The 18391-nt window shown below is 44.9% G+C and overlaps 1 protein-coding gene and 1 long non-coding RNA gene across 3 annotated transcripts in view; one reads left to right on the top strand and one right to left on the bottom strand.

The window, feature by feature from the left end:
* The window catches only part of LOC110257518 (uncharacterized), a 36302-nt gene extending 21724 nt beyond the window's left edge, over positions 1-14578 (bottom strand). Inside the window, exons 1-2 of the long non-coding RNA XR_014833252.1 lie at positions 14440-14578; positions 10068-10167 (exon numbers count right to left, since the gene is read on the bottom strand). This is a non-coding gene — a long non-coding RNA (uncharacterized LOC110257518). The remainder of the gene's footprint in view (positions 1-10067; positions 10168-14439) is intronic.
* The window catches only part of BLVRA (biliverdin reductase A), a 52720-nt gene extending 34489 nt beyond the window's left edge, over positions 1-18231 (top strand). For both annotated transcript variants that reach the window (XM_003134889.5, XM_085004873.1), the window contains exons 6-8: positions 11641-11748; positions 14472-14643; positions 17871-18231. In XM_003134889.5, coding sequence (XP_003134937.2) covers positions 11641-11748; positions 14472-14643; positions 17871-18129 — 539 coding nt within the window. In that variant the 3' untranslated portion in view covers positions 18130-18231. The remainder of the gene's footprint in view (positions 1-11640; positions 11749-14471; positions 14644-17870) is intronic.
* The last annotated feature ends 160 nt before the right edge of the window (positions 18232-18391 follow it).

Here is an 18391-nt window from a genome sequence, read left to right as displayed (position 1 = left end):
TGGAGGCGCATATAAGAGGGGTGGGGGGCCAGCAGGGCAGAGGGGTGGGTGGGGATCTGCAAATCTGTTCGTCTTATCAGCTTCTTTTACTTTAATGAAAAATGTGAATTAGCGTCTGCCTATGCTCCCGTCACATCATTCGGGTTCCACGTGTGTGGTGTTTGTGTGGCTGACGGGAAAAAATGCCCAGGCCAGAGTAATTGATTGTCTCATGTGCATGGTTTGTAGTTTTTGTTGTTTCTTAGCAGGAGCACCATTTAGTAATGCTGGGAACATGGAAACTCTGCTAAACATATGTTATTTGACCTGACTCTCTTAGAAACCCTTGGAGTAGGCCTTTTCTCCAGCTTGTGTGTTGGAATCTCAGGCTCTGAGGAGTTAAAAAATCTGTGCCAGAAATGGAGCATAACCTTCACAAATTGTGAATTCGTTATATCGTATACCTGTAACTCACACAGAATCCTACATCGACTCTACTTCAAAAAATGTTTTGCGTCAGGTCACAAAGCTCTAGGACCACTAAATAGGAGACAGAGACTTGACTTCAATCTTTGGGGCCCTGGAGTCCCCATTTGTTCCTCTGAGCATGCTGCCCTCCAGAGATTTTTATGTTTTTATAGTAACTGGACAAGTCCCTCTGTGGAGGCAACTAGGACTAACTAAAATGTTTAGGGATTAAAAGAACTAGTTACGAGTTCCCATTAGGGCAAGTGGAAATGAATCCTTCTAGGATCCATGAGAATGTGGGTTGATCCCTGGCCTCACTCAGTGGGTTGGTGATCTTGTGTTGCTGCGGCTGTGGTGTAGGTTGCAGATGTGATTCAGATCCTGTGTTGCTGTGGCTGTGGTGAAGGCCAGCAGCTGCAGTTTCAGTTCCATCCCTAGCCTGGGAACCTCTGTCTGCCACGGGTGGGGCCCTAAAAATAAAAAATAAATTTAAAAAAAGCGCTAGTTAAAGGAAGTTTAAGTCAAAATCTCAGTGTCAGCACTTGCTATATAAAATCTCTAATATATGAACCAAGTGTGGTGAACAATTATAATGAAAATCACCGCTGTCCTTCTCATCAGTGTAGACGGATCACAGTGTTGAAACTCTCAGGTGCCTTCCTCTAGTCCTGAGCTGTAATGCTGGAGGACAAAGTCCATCTCTCCCTCTGTAGCCCCAGCAGCTCACCCTAAACACTACCTAGAACTTAGTAGCTGCTGGCTGAATAAAACAAGGGATGAATGGCTCGTGAAGTGAGCGACAGGGTTGGGGAGCTCTGGGGCCATCACCTGTGTCCAGGGAGAGAGGACAAGATGCCGGAGATTTCTGGCTAACTGCCAGTGGAAAAATGTCCCTTCACAATGAAGAGCAGTGCTGTCCTGATCAAGTGATTGCTGATATGGTCAATATGACCTCACAGGACCTCGGGGGCGGGGGGGCGAACATAGCATCAACCACATAATAGAGATTTAAGCCAAACGTTTCAGTTCACAAGGAATACAGGGATGAAGGAACAAATTAAACGCCATCCAAAAAAATTCAGTGATCTAGAATGTGGAACCCTTTTCGAGATGACAAGCAGGGTGTCTTCAGGGAGATAACGCCCCTGCACGTGGTGACTTTCGGCCAAAGAGCACACGATGGGAAGAAGGGGGACGGGAGTCCCTCTGCACCGGAGACTCTGCACTGCCTCCGCCCGATGGATGGGTAAGGTCCATGTTAACAGTGAGGCATGTTATAGGGTGGACTTGTTGACCGAAAACAAATAGATCACCCGCTAGTTCTCCAGCAGAGATGAGTGTATTCAGAATCAGCAGAGACTTGCAGTTCAGGGTCTGCAGCCCTGGTGAGCCCCAGGCAAGTTTCTGCCCAGCAGGGTAAGGAGAGGGCTCTTACAGAGGAGGAAAGCAAGTTGGCTGAGCGCGTAGTAGGCAAAGAGTCCATAACCTTCCACTGGCTGAGCCCTCGCCAGGACAGACGAGGAGTCGCTCCTGTTCCCGGTGGGCTCTGTGGTCACTGCAGGGCGTGGGAGCGCCCCGTTCTGGCCTCTCAACTCCATTTAATGGAGGTTTGTGTTCACTGATGGTTTGTGGCCCCTTAATGTGATGTGAGGAGAATGGCCCAGGACTTCTGTAGTTTTCCTCTTTAAAACACATGACCCCGGTCTAATCATGAGAAAAACATCAGAAAAATCCCGGGTGAGGGGCGTGCTACAGAAGGTCTGACCAGCACGCCTCACGACGGTCCAGGCCATTAGAAACCAAGGACATTTTGAGAAACTTCCTGATCTGAGAAGAGTCTCAGAAGACGTCATGCCTAAATGGAGATGAAACACACCCATAAAAACATTAGGTAAAAACTATAGAAAATTGAACAAACTTTACGGATATAACTTCTTAATGAAAACCAAAATATTGTTGGGTTGCAGCCGTGGTTTATGCTCCTTAAGCAAAGAGCATCGGGATGGCTACGCGCGGAGAATGAATGGCTTTGAAAAAAGAGGAGCGTCCTTCTCGGTGAAAGTGGCTTTGTTCTCTCGGCAGGTGTTCCTAACGCAGAATGTTGCGTGAGCAACGTTGACACGAGAGTTGTCACTGTGTATGAGATGCTGTCCTTGGTCATAGCGTTGACACAAGGATGACCCTTGCGGCAGCCCTCCCCGTCCCCGGCACAGCACGGCGGGATCGAGAGAAAACTTCCGATCTTAGGTTAGAAGACGCTGAGGGGGAGCAGGGAAGAGTGGAACATGTGTTCTGGCTTTTCAAGGGGCTGCCTGAGGGACTGGTTTCTGTTTCTCCGACCGAGAGCGCCGAAGGAAGCAGTCACGTCTATGAGACGCCAGGGTCAGGGCGCCTGAGAACAGAGGGAGCTTGCAAAGCACGAGGCTGCAACCCTTCAGACAGACACCAGAGGGAGCAAGAGTCTACAGACGCTCAGGAACAGGGGGAAGCGTCCTTAACTTGGAAATGACAGGTGCAAGCCTAGAGAAGATACATCCCAGAAAAGGTTTGAGTAGCCTCCAGAATTTCTCACTTGGATGACTGGCGACGGTCTTTTCCTATACAGAGCATCTATAAAGACTGGGAGAGGTGGCTGTTTTTCACATACAGGCATATCTAGGAGATGTTGCAGGTTCAGTCCCAGACCACAGCCGTAAACTGAATATTGCAGCAAAGTGAGTCAAGTGAATTTTTGGGTTGCCCGGTGCAGATAAAAGTTATGTTTAAACTGTGCTGTAGTCTACTGAGAGCGTGATAGCATCGTGTTAAAAAAAAAAAAAAACAATGTACATACCTTAATTTAAAAATACTTTTTTGTGGAGTTCCTATCGTGGCTCAGTGGTTAACAAATCTGACTAGAAACCATGAGGTTGCAGGTTCAATCCCTGCCCTTGCTCAGTGGGTTAAGGATCCGGCGTTGCCGTGAGCTGTGGTGTAGGTTGCAGATGCGCATTGCTGTGGCTCTGGCATAAGCCGGCGGCTACAGCTCCAATTCAACCCCTAGCCTGGGAACCTCCATATGCCACGGGTGCAGCCCTAGAAAAGACAAAAAAAAAAAAAAAAAACCAACAAACAAACACTTTTTTGTTAAAAAAATAACTGTCATCTCGACAATGCAATGTTGTTAAAAAAAAAAAAACCTTCTATTTGTAAAAAATGCAATGTATGCATGGTCTAATAAAGTGAAGTGCAGTAAAATGAGATATGCCTATAAATGATCACAAGGAGTGCAGAGAAACGGGGAAACAGCCCACTCAGACGGAGCAAGGTAAATCTCCAGAAACCAACCCTAGAGAAATGTAGATCTATGAATTACCAAAACAACTGTCTAGAAGATTCTCAATCAGCTAAAAGAAAACACAAGACACATAAGTGAAGTCAGGAAAACAGTGCACGAACAAAATGAAAATGCATCAGCAAAGAGATGTCAACTATAAAAAAAGAATCAAACAGATTTTGGAGCTGAAGAATAAAATAACTGAATTTAAAAATTCACAAGAAGAATTCAGCAGCAGATTAGATCAAGCAGAAGAAAGAATTGACGAGCTTTGAAGATGGGTCATTTGAAATTTGATTCAAAGGCGCAAAAGGAAAAGAGAATGAAGAAAAGTGAAGAAAGCTTAAGGGACTTACAGGACACCATCAAGCAGATCAATATATGCATTATGCAAGTCACAGAAAGAGACAAGGGGGGAAAAAAGCTTTGAATTGGAAGAGCAAAGGAGTAGATTGGAGGCTTTACATTTCCAAATTTCAAAATATACTGCACATCTACTGTAATGGGAGCCGTGTGACACTTGACTAAACACAGCCATATAGTCTAGTGGACTCAAATAGGGAATCCAGAAACAAGCCTTTGTAGTGCCAAGACTACCCAGTAGAGGAAGGGACTGTCTCTCTAACAGACGGTGCTGGGAAAGGTGGATGTCCGCCTGCAAAGAAATGAAGCTGTACTCTTACCTCAGACTGTATTAACTTAAAAATGGATTAAAGAGACCTAAAACTATAAAGTGTCTAGAGGAAAACTGGGAAAAGCTCTGGACATTGGCTTTGGCAATGATTTTTGGGATATGATACCAAAATCACAGACAACAGAAGCCAAAATATATACAAGTGAGTTTTTGCACTAAACTAAAAAAACTTGGGCACAAAAAAGGAGACAAGCAACAGAGTGCAAAAGGCAGGCTACAGAGTGGAGAATGTATTTGCTAATCATATATCTGGTAAGGGTTAACATCCAAAATATATATAAAGAATGCTTACCACTCAGCAACAGCAGTAAATAACCTGATTTTAAGATAGGCAAGGGGGAGTTCCTGTCGTGGCACAGTAGAAACGAATCTGACTAGGAACCATGAGGTTGCAGATTCGATCCCTGGCCTTGCTCAGTGGGTTAAGGATCTGGCATTGCCGTGAGCTGTGGTGTAGGTCAGAGGGGTGTCTCGGATCTGGCGTGGCTGTGGCTGTGGCGTAGGCCGGAAACTGTAGCTCCAGTTAGACCCCTAGCCTGGGAACCTCCATATGCCATGGGTGTGGCCCTAAAAACACAAAAGACAAAAAAAGAGAGAGAGAGACAAATACCATATGAGTGATCTAGAAGCGTCAAATTCTTAGAAACAGAGACTAGAATGGTGGTTGCTGGGGGCGGGGGGGAGTGTGGGGAGTTGTTTTCATGGAGCATAGAGTGTCAGTTTTGCAAAATGAAAAAGGCCTAAAGCCTCTTGACAACAGTGTGCTTGTAGTTAAACCACTGGACTGTATATCTTAAAATGGCTAATATGGTAAATTTTATGTCGTGTTTTTATTACAATGTCTTAAAAACCAAGTAAGCATAAAAGAGAGAAATCAAAGTTAAACAGAGGATTTGACCCCAAATGAAATGGTGCTGCACAGTAATTCGAAGGCTCCAAATGCAACATCATTAATGTAGCAATTTGGCAAATCAAAATATGCATCAAAGAACATTAAAACATTCAAAAAAAGTTCAGATCCTTTGCAAACCTTATTTTACAGAAGTACGTTAAAACTTTTTGTCCAGAACTGTTCATGCCAACATTTTCAGAGCAAAAGATGGCAAGCAGATACAGTATTCAAAAGCCAGAGGATGGTTAATGGTTAACTATGGTGTATTCATCTGATGGAATGCTACACAAGCTCTAAAAGTCGTGAAGGTTCCTATTATCATGAGAAAATGTACATTACACATGGCTAATGCAGGTTACAAAACTATGTTTAATATTCTCCTAAAGGATCAGATGTGTAGATAGGTTATTTGGGGTCTTTTTTTAAGGCCTCACCTGCAGCATGTGGAAGTTTCCAGGCTAGAGGATGAAGCAGAGCTACAGCTTCAGGCCTATGCCTCAGCAACAGCAACATCGGATCTGAGCCGCGTCTACGACCCATGCTACAGCTTGTGACAGTGCCAGATCCTTAACCCACTGAACAAAGAGAGGGACTGAACACACTTCCTCGCAGAGACTAGTCGGGTTCTTAACTTGCTGAGCCAAAATGGGAACTCCAAATAGTTTGTTTAATAGCAGTTATTTCTTGGTAGTGGCATTTTGTATGATTTTATTTTCTTTCTATTTATTCTGAATGTTTGTTTTCTGTAATGAGCATAATTTGCTTTAGTAATATGAACTAAGACAGTACCGCTTTAAAAATTAAGAAGGTATCAAATTGTATATACAGTTTAATCCTCCCCAACAAAAACAAATTTTTATTTATTTATTTATTTGGGTCGCATCTGCAGCACATGGAAGTTTGCAGGCAAGGGGTCGAATTGGAGCTGCAGCTGCTGGCCTACACCACAGCTCATGGCAATGCCGGATCCGTAACCCACTGAGCCAGGCCAGGGATCAAACCCACATCCTCAGGGATGCTAGTTGGGTTCATCACCACTGAGCCACAATGAGAACTCCAAAGACAAATTTTTAAAAGTTACACATAATTTGGACAAACCACTAGAGAAGTTTAAATATTTAATGTAAAAGAGAAAAGTTTTAAGATATATTGAAAGCTTTCCACAGAAAGAGAAAATTAACTTATATGGTATTGTTTCTGTTGGTAGGGGGTAGAATTTTTTTCTTTTAAAGGACAGTCTTTAAACATTTTCATGTAAGAAATATCAATTTTTAAATATCACGGATTGGATGGAAATTCCTATTTTTCTTTTCATGGGCACACATAAAATGAATCACTGTTGGCTCCAGGCAGCACATGGCCTGTTCTTCCTGTTTCTTCTCAGAATTAGTGTGTCTCAAGCCCCATCTGTCCACTCCAGCAGTCAGATGGGACAGCTTGCCAGGTTGGACACATTTAAGTAATAAGTGGAACAAACTGTTTTTAGCACTTGAATCAGTGGTTAAACTAGATAGAAAGCAAGAACCCTATGACACGAGAATTTCTGAGAAATAAGTCTTCCTTCTCTTACAGAAGCAGTTCTGAAGAGTCCAACGCCAAAGCCATCAAAGAAACTGAATAATAATTCTAGTATTTGTCTAAATTACCTAAATTCTTATCTTTTTGTAAATTGAGATGTAATTCCTTATGATAAATTCAGAGATTTTTAAGTGCAGAGTTAAATGAATTTTGACGGAGCATATACTCAGGTAATTATTACAACAATCAAGATATAGAACGTTTTTATTATTCCAGAAAGTTCCCTCGTGCCCTTTCTTGTTGCTCATTTGTTCCTAGAGTGACACTGATTACCTGCTGCCAGACTTCCCTTCAGGTGATTCTCAGCTGGGACCTGAGACCATTCCTGTATTGTTTACATGCCAGTATAAACCTCAGGTCACATACGCAAGGGAAAAGAAGCCAGTGCAACAAAATGGCCACAGTGATTAACTGGTAGAGTTCCGGGTGGCTTTATTTTTTTATTGATATTGTCCACGTTATCTCAATTTTCTTCAGTTATATGAATTTATATTTGTACTTTAAAACTAAAAATAAATATAATTTGGTTTCTATCATATGACCACAGCCATGAAGAATAATTCACAGCAGAATAATGACAAGAAGGAAATATACCAGTATCTTAATAGTGATTCTTTCTAGCAAATAGAATTGTGGGTATTTTTATTTCTTCTAAACCCCTCAAATTTAAAAACACTCGTTTGTTATTTCTAAGATAGATAGTATGTCCCATTTTGAAAGATGAGGTCAAAAATGGTTCTTTGAGAATTTCTTAATGTATTTGCTTATGTCCAAAAGCTGCTGAAATATATTTGAGGAAATGAATGGGTTGAGAATTCAAGCTCATTAATTAATTCCAAGTTGCCCTTTTATTTTCTCCTAAGAAGTTATTGCTTGTTTTACACCATGACAGTTTCTGGCTTATCATATTTTTGTTGCTGTAACTATTTGTTTTTTTGATGTTTGTTTATTGGAAATAACCCCTAACTTACAGAAGAGTTGTAAATACAGTACAGAGATCTATTTTTTCTTGACTTATTTGAGATTAAGTTGCCGACTTGATCCCTCAATAATTTCATCATGGTTGCAACCTTTTAGCTGGACTTACCGAGAAAAAAGGGGAAATGACTCAAATTAATAAAATTATAAATGGTGAGACGTTATAACCGATACCACAGAAATACAAAGCATCATGAGAGACTACGGTGAACAATTACAAACCAACAAATTAGATAAATTAGGAGAAATGGATAAATTCCTAGAAACACATAATTTACCAAGACTGACTTGTGAAATAATAGAAAAACTGAACAGGCTAAAGGACAAGATTGAATAAGTTATCAAAAATGTCCCAACATGCAAAAGCCAGATGGCTTCGCAGATGAATTCTGTCAGCCATTTAAAGGAGAATTAGTAATAGTCCTTCTCAAATTCTTTCAAAAACTCGAAGAGAAAGAAATACTTTCTGGCACCTTTTGCGAGGCCAGCATTATCCTGATACCAAACCAAACAAGGACCCTAGAAGAAAAGAAAATGACGGGCTAATACCCAACGATGAACATAGATGCAAAAGTCTGCCTCAAATTCAGGAGCACATCAACAGGAGCATATACCATGATCTAGTGGGATTCACCGAGGTCGCAAAGATGGCACAACATATGCAAATCGATAAATGCGATACACAATGTTAACAAAATCAAGGATAAGTATCCAGCTGATCATCTCAAGAGAAGCAGAGAAAGCACTTGACAAAGTTGAACATCCTTTCATGACTCACAGCAAATTAGATATAGAAGGAATATTTCTCAACATAGTTAAGACGGTATGGAGAAGCCCACGGCTAAAGTCATATTCATTGGTGAAAAGGTAAAAGCCCTTCCTGTGAGATCAGGACAAGACAGGCTTGCCCGTAATAACCACTCTGCGCTATTGAACATTGTACTGGAAGCTGAAGCCAGAGTAATAAGGCAAGAATAATAAATAAAAGGCAACCAAATTAGAAAGGAAGAATTAAAATTGTCTCTTGGCAGGTGACATGATCTTATATATAGAAAATCCTGAAGACTCCACCAAAACTGTTGGAATGAATAAATTCAGTAAAGTTACAAAATCCCATAGTAACATACTGAAGTCAGTTGCATTTCTATATACTAACAACTGAAAGAGAAATTAAGAACAAAATCTCATTTGCAGCACGTTCAAAAGAAAATAAAGTACGTGGGGATATTTGACAAAGGAGATGACAGATATGTACACTGTAAACTAGAAGACACGGATGAGAGAGATTCAAGACGCAAATAATAGATAACCTGTGTCCTTGGATTGGAAGAATTGGTATTGTTAAAATGTTCATACTCTCCAAAGCAATCTACAGATTCAGCGCAGTCCATATCAAAATTCCAGCGGTATTTTTCACAGAAACAGAAAAGCTATTCTGAAATTTGTATGGAACCACAAAAGACCATAAATAACAGAAGCATCCCTGAGATGAAACACAAAGCTAGAGGCATCACACCACCTGATTTCAACCTATATTACAAAGCTGTAAGAATCAAAAAAATTGTGGGGTGTTCCCATCGTGGCTCAGCGAAAACAAATATGACTAGCTTCCATGAGGACACAGGTTCAATCCCTGGCCTCGCTCAGTGGCTTAAGGATCCAGCATTGCCGTGAGCTGTGGTGTAGGTCACAGACATGGCTTGGATCCTGCATTGCTGTGGCTGTGGTGTAGACCAGCGACTACAGCTCTGATTTGACCCCTAGCCTGGGAAACGCCATATGCCATGGGAGCAGCCATAAAAAGACAAAAAAAAAAAGTGTGGTACTGGTGTAAAAACAGGCACATCATATGTATGACTGAATCACCTTGTTGTATAGCAGAGATTATCGCAACCTTGTAAATCAACTGTACTTCAATAAAACTTAAAAAAAAAAAAAGGCACAAAGACCAATGGGACAGATTCTAGAGCCTGGGCATAAACGTATGCATATACGGTCAACTCAGTTTTGACAGCAGCACCAAGAACTCACAGCAGGGAAAGGGTAAGTTCTCCAATCAATGACATAGGGAAAACGGGAGCCTTATCTTACACCATTCACGAAAATTATCTCCAGATGTATCAAAGCCAAAGGAAGCTGTTAAAAAAAAAAAAAAGACTTACCTGAAACTGTAAAACTCTCAGAAGAAAACAGGGAAACATCCTTGAATTGGTCTTGGCAGTGATTTCTCGGCTAAGCCACCAATCGTACAGGCAGTGAAAGCTGAAATAAACATAGGTCTGTGTCAAACTCAAGAGCCTCTGCTCAGCAGAGTAAACAGAGTCCATAAAGTGACAACCTACAGAATGGGGAAAGCATTTGTAAACTGTTTATCTGATAAAGGGTTAATGTCTGAAGTATAACAAACTTACAAAATTAAGAGCCAAAAAGCAAATAATCCAATTAGAAAATGAACAGAGGAATTGAATACATGTATTTCCAAAGAAGACATACAAATGGCCAACAGATAATTGGAAATGTGCTCAGCATCACTAATCACCAGGAAAATGCAAATCAAAACCACCAGATATCGCCTCACGCCTGTTAGTTAGAATGGCTCTTATCAAAAAGACAAGAGATGGAGTTCCCATTGTGGCTCAGCGCGTTAAGGACCCAACCTAGTCTCCATGAGGAGGTGGGTTTGAGCCCTGGCCTCACTCAGTGGGTTAAGGATCCAGCATGACTACAAGCTGCAGCATAGGTCACAGATGCAGCTTGGATCCGGTGTGGCTGGGGCTGGGGCGTAGGCCTCAGCTGCAGCTCCGATTCAACCCCTAGCTTGGGAGCCTCCATATGCCGCAGGTGCAGCTGTAAAAAGAAGAAAAGACGAGATCACAGGGGTTGGCGAGGATGTGGAGAAAAGCGAACCCTTGTGCACTGTTGGCAGGAGTGTAGGTTCGTGCAACCACTCCGGAAAAGAGGGTGGAGGTTCCTCAAAAAATTAAAGATGGAACTACCGTGGGATCCGGCGATCCCAGTCCTGCCTGTGTGTCTGAAGGAACTGAAATCGGTACATCATCGAGACAGAGGCACACCCCTCGTCATGGCAGCATTGCAACCACCAAGAGAGGGAAACGACCTACGAGTCCTTCGGCAGAGGAGAGGGCCAGAGAGAATGCGGCTCATGGAGAGACCGGACTCTCACTCAGCCACGGGGAGAAGGAAATCTGCTGTTTGCAGCAACACGCGTGGACCTAGAGGGCGTTTTGCCAAGTGAAGAAAGTCAGACAGAGACACGCACATACTGTATGGTTTCACTTAGATGTGTAATCTGAAAAGAAAAAAACAGGGGGGGGGCTGTTTCATAGAAACATGAGAATGACAGTTGCCTTGGGCCGGGGGAAGGGGAACAGGGCTTATGATCAAAGGGTACGGATTTCCAGTTACACATTTGGAGGATGTGGTTACAGCGTGGTTATTATCAGTAATAATAGAGACTCGCACACTTGAAAGCAGCTGAGAGGCCTCAAGCATGGTCATCACACACACACACACAAGTGGACTGTCCAGCGATGACTTGTGACGTGTTTTCATCTTGGCAGTCGCTCCGCAGTGCATGTGTGTCTGATCAACACGTACACTTGAAATATATACAGTTGTATGTGTCAATTACCCCTCCCTTCCCAACAGTGAGAAAATGGGAAATGAGCACAGTTGCTGACGGCTGCCTTTTTCACTCCGTCTTTGTCACGACAGGGAAAGTCCTGCATGAGGAGCACGTTGAACTCTTGATGGAGGAGTTTGCGTTCCTGAAAAAAGAAGTGGTGGGGAAGGACCTGCTGAAAGGGTCTCTCCTCTTCACAGGTCAGTCTCGGGCGGGGTGACCGCTCATGTGAAACTGGTGCGGCCAGAAGGTAACGCTTAGGTTCTTCCCTAGCCCTCCGGGGTGTGCGCTTGGACTCGTTGCTGCCAAAGACTGAGGGCCAATGTAATTTTCCCATTCATCCGCAGACAATACCTATTTTTCTGTATCACAAATGAACGTGTCGTCAGAACAGAACACAGACCCACAGACATAGAGAGCAGGCTTGTTCTTGCCAAGGCGCGGGGGGTTGGGTGAGGGAAGGACTGGGAGGCTGGGGTTAGCGGATGCAAACTGGTCTAGGGGTGAGTGTAAACACCAAGGGCCCACACAGTGGCACAGGGAACTCTAGTCAATATCCTATGATAAACCATCGTGGACCAGAATGTAAAAAGGGATGCGTGTGTGTGGCTGAGCCACGTTGCTATACAGCAGAAATTAGCACAACATTGGAAATCAACTAGACTGAAGGTTTTTTAGAAATCTTTTCTTCCTTTGATCGCTCAGAGGGCCTTGGGTAAAGCTTGTGTGAGAAAAATCTCAAGCACACTTAGGCTTCCGGCCCAAACTATTAGGCAGAATTTTCTCTCATGAAATCTTTTCTTTTTTTCTTTTTCTTTTTAGGGCCACACCTGTGGCGTATGGAGGTTCCCAGGCTAGGGGTCGAATCAGAGATATAGCTGCCAGTCTACACCACAGCCACAGCAACACAGGATCCTTAACCCACTGAGTGAGGCCAGGGATCGAGCCCACAACCTAATGGTTCCTAGTCAGATTCATTTCCGCTGCGCCACAGTGGGAGCTCCTCTCATGAAATCGTAAGAAATTGGAAGTTATTTTCCACAGGAGGTTGAAAATGAAACCTCTCTTTTTAAAAAAGGACTGAGAGGTTCTTAGAGGAGAGAGCATTTTTATGCTCAGTAGAGCAAACAGACTATGCATAGCCCCTTCTTCCTCTCATGTGTTATAAAGACACTGGCTGTGACCAGAATATTTGATCCACCTTGTAGTGAGCTGTTTACTCTATGCTGGTCATTCTTTGAGCAGCTCCATCAGCAACGAAATGAACATTCTGGGGCCTCCAGCCCTGCCTGTCCTTTGAGTAGGCCCCTGAGTCTGTCTCTACCCTAAGGCATCTGGGTCACCTTTGCTGGGGGCCTTCACCCTAGAAAGGAAGTCGTGAGGGCGTCAGGTGGTAAAACCTTCATCCTTTCCCTTCCTGACTTTCCAGAAAATGTGGGGGAACCTCATTTCCAAAGCTGTCTTCATTCTTTAAAACAATGAGAGAAAATGAGAGATGCGGCAACGAGTAATAGGAAACCGTTCATCTGCACAGGAACTGTGCTCAGTGGACACGACCTTATCATTTCCTGTCCATTCATATGCTCATCCTATAAAGTGGGTCTTTCCTACCCCCATTGTACACACTTACTATTATTTTTCTTTTTTTGTCTTTTTAGGGCCCCACGTGGCGGCATATGGAAATTCCCAGGCCAGGGGGCAGTTGAATCGGAGCTGCCTCTGCTGACCTACGCCACAGCCACGCCAGATCCAAGCCACATCTGCAGCCTACACCACAGCTCACGGCAACGCCGGATCCTAACCCACTGAGCGAGGCCAGGGGTTGAACCCGAGTCTTCATGGATACTAGTCGGGTTCGTGATGGATGAGCCACGACGGGAACTCCCATACAGACTTTTTAACTCACAGAGGTGAGTAGCTTCATGAAGTTGACCCACCACCTCCGTGGCAGAGGCAGGCAGATTGGAGCTCAGGCCTCTGACTCCCTGGCTCAGATTCGTGACAGCTGCTCAGTGCTCCCGAGGGAACAAAAGCAGCTAATAACCACCCCAGAGGGGGCTGCCTTGCTTTTGTAAGGCTGATGCTTAGGTCCAAGCATCATGTCGTTCCAACCATGTCGTCTGGGAAATGGACCATCTTTTGTTGGCTTTTGTTTATATAACATGTTACCCTTTTTAGAACATCCTCATAATTATGAATTATTTTAAGTCCATATCAAAGTTGTAAGAAATCCTTCCTTTATAGAGCAATGTTAACAGGTATGAAGTTTTTAAAATCTAGGTTATGTTTCAGCTTTAGACTAGAGACAGAGGGGAGCAGTATGGACACACGGTTTCTTACAGAGATGCCCTTTTGATGGACTGGAGGTGATGGAGGCTAAGAAGACACTTAACACCGTGTCCATTTCTTGATACTGACATAGGGTGTGATGACTGATTTTCACAGCTATCGTGAGGCCTTCACCCTCTTACCATTTACAGGGCTATTTATATGGCACTTATAGGTATATAGGCTTGAGGGGCTAAAATACCTTGATTCTTCTTTTCTTTAAAGCTCTAAGTGAAAAGGATATAAATGTACCTATTTGTGTGTATTCATATATGTTATATATAATATATACAGCACACACACACATTGAAGCCTGAAACTTTTTTAACCTGTGGGCAAGATGGGCTGCAGTTTCCAATAAAATATTTTCTTTTACTAACAAACAATTAATTTAATATACAGAAAAAAAGGGGAGACGCTCTTTGAAAGTCCGCATCCGAATTAGTCAAGTCGCACCCCCACGTCCTATGGCGTGGTTGCATCCCCCGATCCCGCAGCCACATCTGTTCGCTCCCTGTCTCCCCATGCACACCCCCCCCCCCCGCCAGCTGTCAACCCCTCACCTCCAGGCCCCGCCGTGTCTGGTTCCCCACAGCTGGCCCTTTGGAAGAGGGGCGGTTTGGCTTCCCCGCCTTCAGCGGCATCTCTCGCCTGACCTGGCTGGTCTCCCTCTTTGGGGAGCTGTCCCTTGTGTCTGCGACTCTGGAAGAGCGGAAGGAGGATCAGTACATGAAGATGACGGTGTGTCTGGAGACAGAGAACAAAAGGTAGGTCGTGAGGAGCTGTAAGAAGGAAAAGGAAGGAGGGGGAGCCTGGGTGGGGGGTGCCCAGGCACCTAGACGCCCCCCTCCCCACCGCCACTGACCACAGAAGGGCCACCAGCTTCTGCCAATGCCGGGATTTCACTTGGGTTGCCTTGTGGCATCCTCCTGGCAACCATGTAAGGTTAAGCAAAGAGAGGCTTGAGTTCCCACTGTGGTGCAATAGGATTGGTGGTGCTTGCGATGCCGAGACACAGGTTCAATCTGCAGCCTGGCACAGTGGGTTAAAGGATCCAGCATTGGCGTTCCTGTTGTGGCTCATGGGTTAGTGAACCCGACTGGCATCCATGAGGACATGGGTTCGGTCCCTGGCCTTGCTCAGTGGGTTAAGGGTCTGGCATTGCCGTGAGCTGTGGTGCAGGTCACAGATGTGGCTTGGATCCCGTCGCTGTGGCTCTGGCGTAGGCTGGCGGCTACAGTTCCAATTGGACCCCTAGCCTGGAAACCTCCACACGCCATGGGTGCGTGCGGCCCTACGAGACAGAGAGAGAGGGGGGAAAAAAAGGATCCAGCATTGCTACAGCTGTGGCTTAGGTTGCAACTGCAGCGCGATCTGATCTTTGGCCTGGGAGCTTCCATGTGTTGCGTGCGGGGCGGCCAAAAAAACGAGAGGCTTATGGATTTGAGCAGCTGTCTAAGCCACACAGGGGAGCAGTATCCGATAGAAGAGCAGGAATCCAGTCTGTGACCTGAAGTCTTCCCAGCGTTTCATTGTGAAAGTGTCAGATATGTGATAAAGTGGGAAGAACATTGCTGTGAGCACACATACAGCCCCCACCTAGGTCCTGTCATTAACTCTGTACTCGGCTGGCTTGTCACACGCCCAGCTGTTTTTTAAATCATCACATCATACTGTTGAACTGTTCCCACAATGTTCTGCTTACTTCTCATAACAAGACTTTTTATTATTTATTTGTTAGGGTTGCAGGTGTGGCCTATGGAGGTTCCCAGGCTAGAGGTTGAATCAGAGCTGCAGCTTCCAGCCTATACCACAGCCACAACAATGCCAGGTCTGAGCCTCGCCTTCCACCTACACTGCGGCTTGCAGCAACGCCGGATCCTTAACCCACTAAGTGGGGCTGGGGATTGAACCCATGTCCTCTTGGCTACTCATCGAGTTCCTTTCCGCTGAGCCACAACAGGATCTCCTCAAGTCTTTTTAAACCAAAATCTGTTCATAATTTTTCTTGAAAAATATCTGGGTTGTGCAAAATATTTAAAGCAGCAATAGTCTGAGAGTGTTTCTCTGTGATGCTGGTTGGTGGGGCTGTTGATAATAAAAGAAACAGGCCATTGGATTTTTACAAAAAGAGAAAAGGATTTGGATCCCTCGGGGGAGCCTGACCCGTGTGTGTCTGTGGCATCTCCTCTTTGCAAGGGAAAGGCAGGGGTCACAGATGAAGGAAGAGCAGCGCCTGTGGAGAGATGGCAGTGTGGCCCCCGGCTGCGATGCTGGCTGTGTGCGGGGTAGAATTGCAGCCATGGGCAGAACTGTCCCTGGACAGGTGAAGCCCCCTCTATTCAGAGCTGGGGGGAGCTCAGGGGCCTGCAGGGAAGAGGAACTGGGAGAAGTCAGATCGCGCTTCTCAGAGCAGGTGCTGTGCTCAGTCTTGGACTTTGAGTAGGAGTCAGACAGGAAACAAGTCAGCAGAGGCTGGCTCGTTATTGCAAAGGGAAGGTGAGCATCAGCTGAGGGCTTGGGACGGATGGCAAATACCATGTTATAACTGCATCCGAGGAATACTTTCCACTTTGCAAATTGCGTGTTTAATCTCACGCCACCAGCACCACGTAGAGGTAAAGCTGTATGCTTATTATTTATTTCTTCTGATTAGAAATTGAGGTGGAGGAAACATCCTGGCATTTCGCATTCCTTCAGACTCTAAGACCCCATGTCACATGGAAGGACACGAGAGCTTCTCTTAGAGTATAAAATAGAGTAGTGAATAAGTAGTACTCATACTCATCTTTGGTCACACATTCCAGAACGTTTGTAAAGGCTGGGTACCATTAGCTTTTGAAACCCGGCACTGGGGGGAGTTCCCGTTGGGGCTCAGTGGGTCAAGAACCTGACATAATCTCCTTGAGGACATAGGTTTGATCCCCGGCTTCACTCAGTGAGTTAAGAGCCTGGGCATTGTTGGCATTGCTGTGGCTGTGGTGTAGGCTGGCAGCAACAGCTCCGATTAGACCCCTAGCCTGGGAACCTCTATATGCTGCAGTGTAGCCCTAAAAAAAAAAAAAAAGAATCTGGCATTGATGTGGCTGTGGAGTAGGTCGGCAGCTGCTGCTCCAGTTGAACCCCTAGCCCAGGAACTTCCACATGCCATGGGTGCAGCCCTAAAAAGATATATATATATATATATATATAAAATATACATTTTTTGTGTATATATATATACATTTTTTGAAAAGCAGATTTTTTTTTTTTCAATCACACCTGCAACATATGGAAGTTCCTGGCCAGGCATCGACTCTGAGCCGCAGCCTCGACCTACACCAGATCCTTAACTCACTGCATCACAGTGGGAACTCTGGAAAGCAGATTTTGTTTTTCCTGTCATATTATTTTAGGAAGCTGCTTACTTAGGAGATTTCCCTGTTTTTCATTAAGCGGATAACACACCCCTTCTCTACCGGAAGGACGGAAAAGATAAACCCAGAGAAAGGGAGTTTAGAGAAGTGGAGCCCACCCTGTCCGAGGATGCTTTTGAGCACTGACGTTAAGCTGGGGGACAAATGTGAGGTGGAAAGGGGTGCTTTGTGAACAGGCAGGGGGCGTCTGGGCCTTTCTGGAATGTGTGTGGGGTCAGAGACCGCTTTGAGAGCAGATAAAAGAACACTAAGAATCCTTTCCCGTAAAAATGCACCTACATTTGGAAACAACAGGTGCGTAGAATCTCAGGTCTGGACCCTCTAGAGGGATCCGCAAGGCTCAGGGTAGAAATTTCTGAATAATAAGCCAATATTCACAAAACTTCTGAATAACAAACCAGTGTTCACACTAAAATCATCGACCGAATCCCCAGCTGGTGGCAGAATTGGAAACAAGCGCGGAGCCTTTGGGAGGCTGGGGGAGGTCCCGATGCTGCAACTGCAGGGAGGTGGGCACAGAGTAAAGACCTGTCCCGGGCACCCTGGTGAAGTGAACACTGTGCCTCTTGCCTCCACAGCCCACTGACCTGGATTGAGGAGAAGGCGCCTGGCCTCAAGCGAAACAGACATTTAAGCTTCCATTTCAAGTCTGGGTCCCTGGAGAATATGCCAAATGTAGGCATCAATAAGAATATTTTCCTGAAGGATCAAAAGATATTTGTCCAGAAACTCTTGGGCCAGGTCTCTGAAAAGGAGCTGGCCGCCGAGAAGAAACGTATCTTGCACTGCCTGTGGCTGGCGGGAGAGATCCAGAAGCACTGCTGCTCGAAGAAGTAAGGGGAGGGGGCATCGCGGCTGTGCCCAGGCAGACGGAGCCTGGTTTCCGTGGAGAATTGCGCTTCCTTTCTGGTCTTACCATTAAACGTGTCTTGGGGGAAACCGGATTTGCTGATGGTCACGGGCCGTGTCGGGAGGGATGCTTGGTTGGGGATGCACGTGGTTGGGCACAGCTGAAGGCTTCAGATGCCCATATTTTTTTTCTTTTTTATGGCTGCACTGGTGGCGTATGGAAGTTCCTGGGCTAGGGATCAAAATCGAG

This window comes from Sus scrofa, chromosome 18 (genome assembly GCF_054392235.1).
Source record: "Sus scrofa isolate SSC_HxYL_T2T_F1_AM1 chromosome 18, Sscrofa_HxYL_maternal_Yorkshire_Landrace_v2.0, whole genome shotgun sequence".
In the NCBI taxonomy this organism is placed as follows: Eukaryota; Metazoa; Chordata; class Mammalia; order Artiodactyla; family Suidae; genus Sus; species Sus scrofa.
Note: the sequence above shows the minus strand (reverse complement) of the source record. Positions and strands in the feature narration are given on the sequence as shown.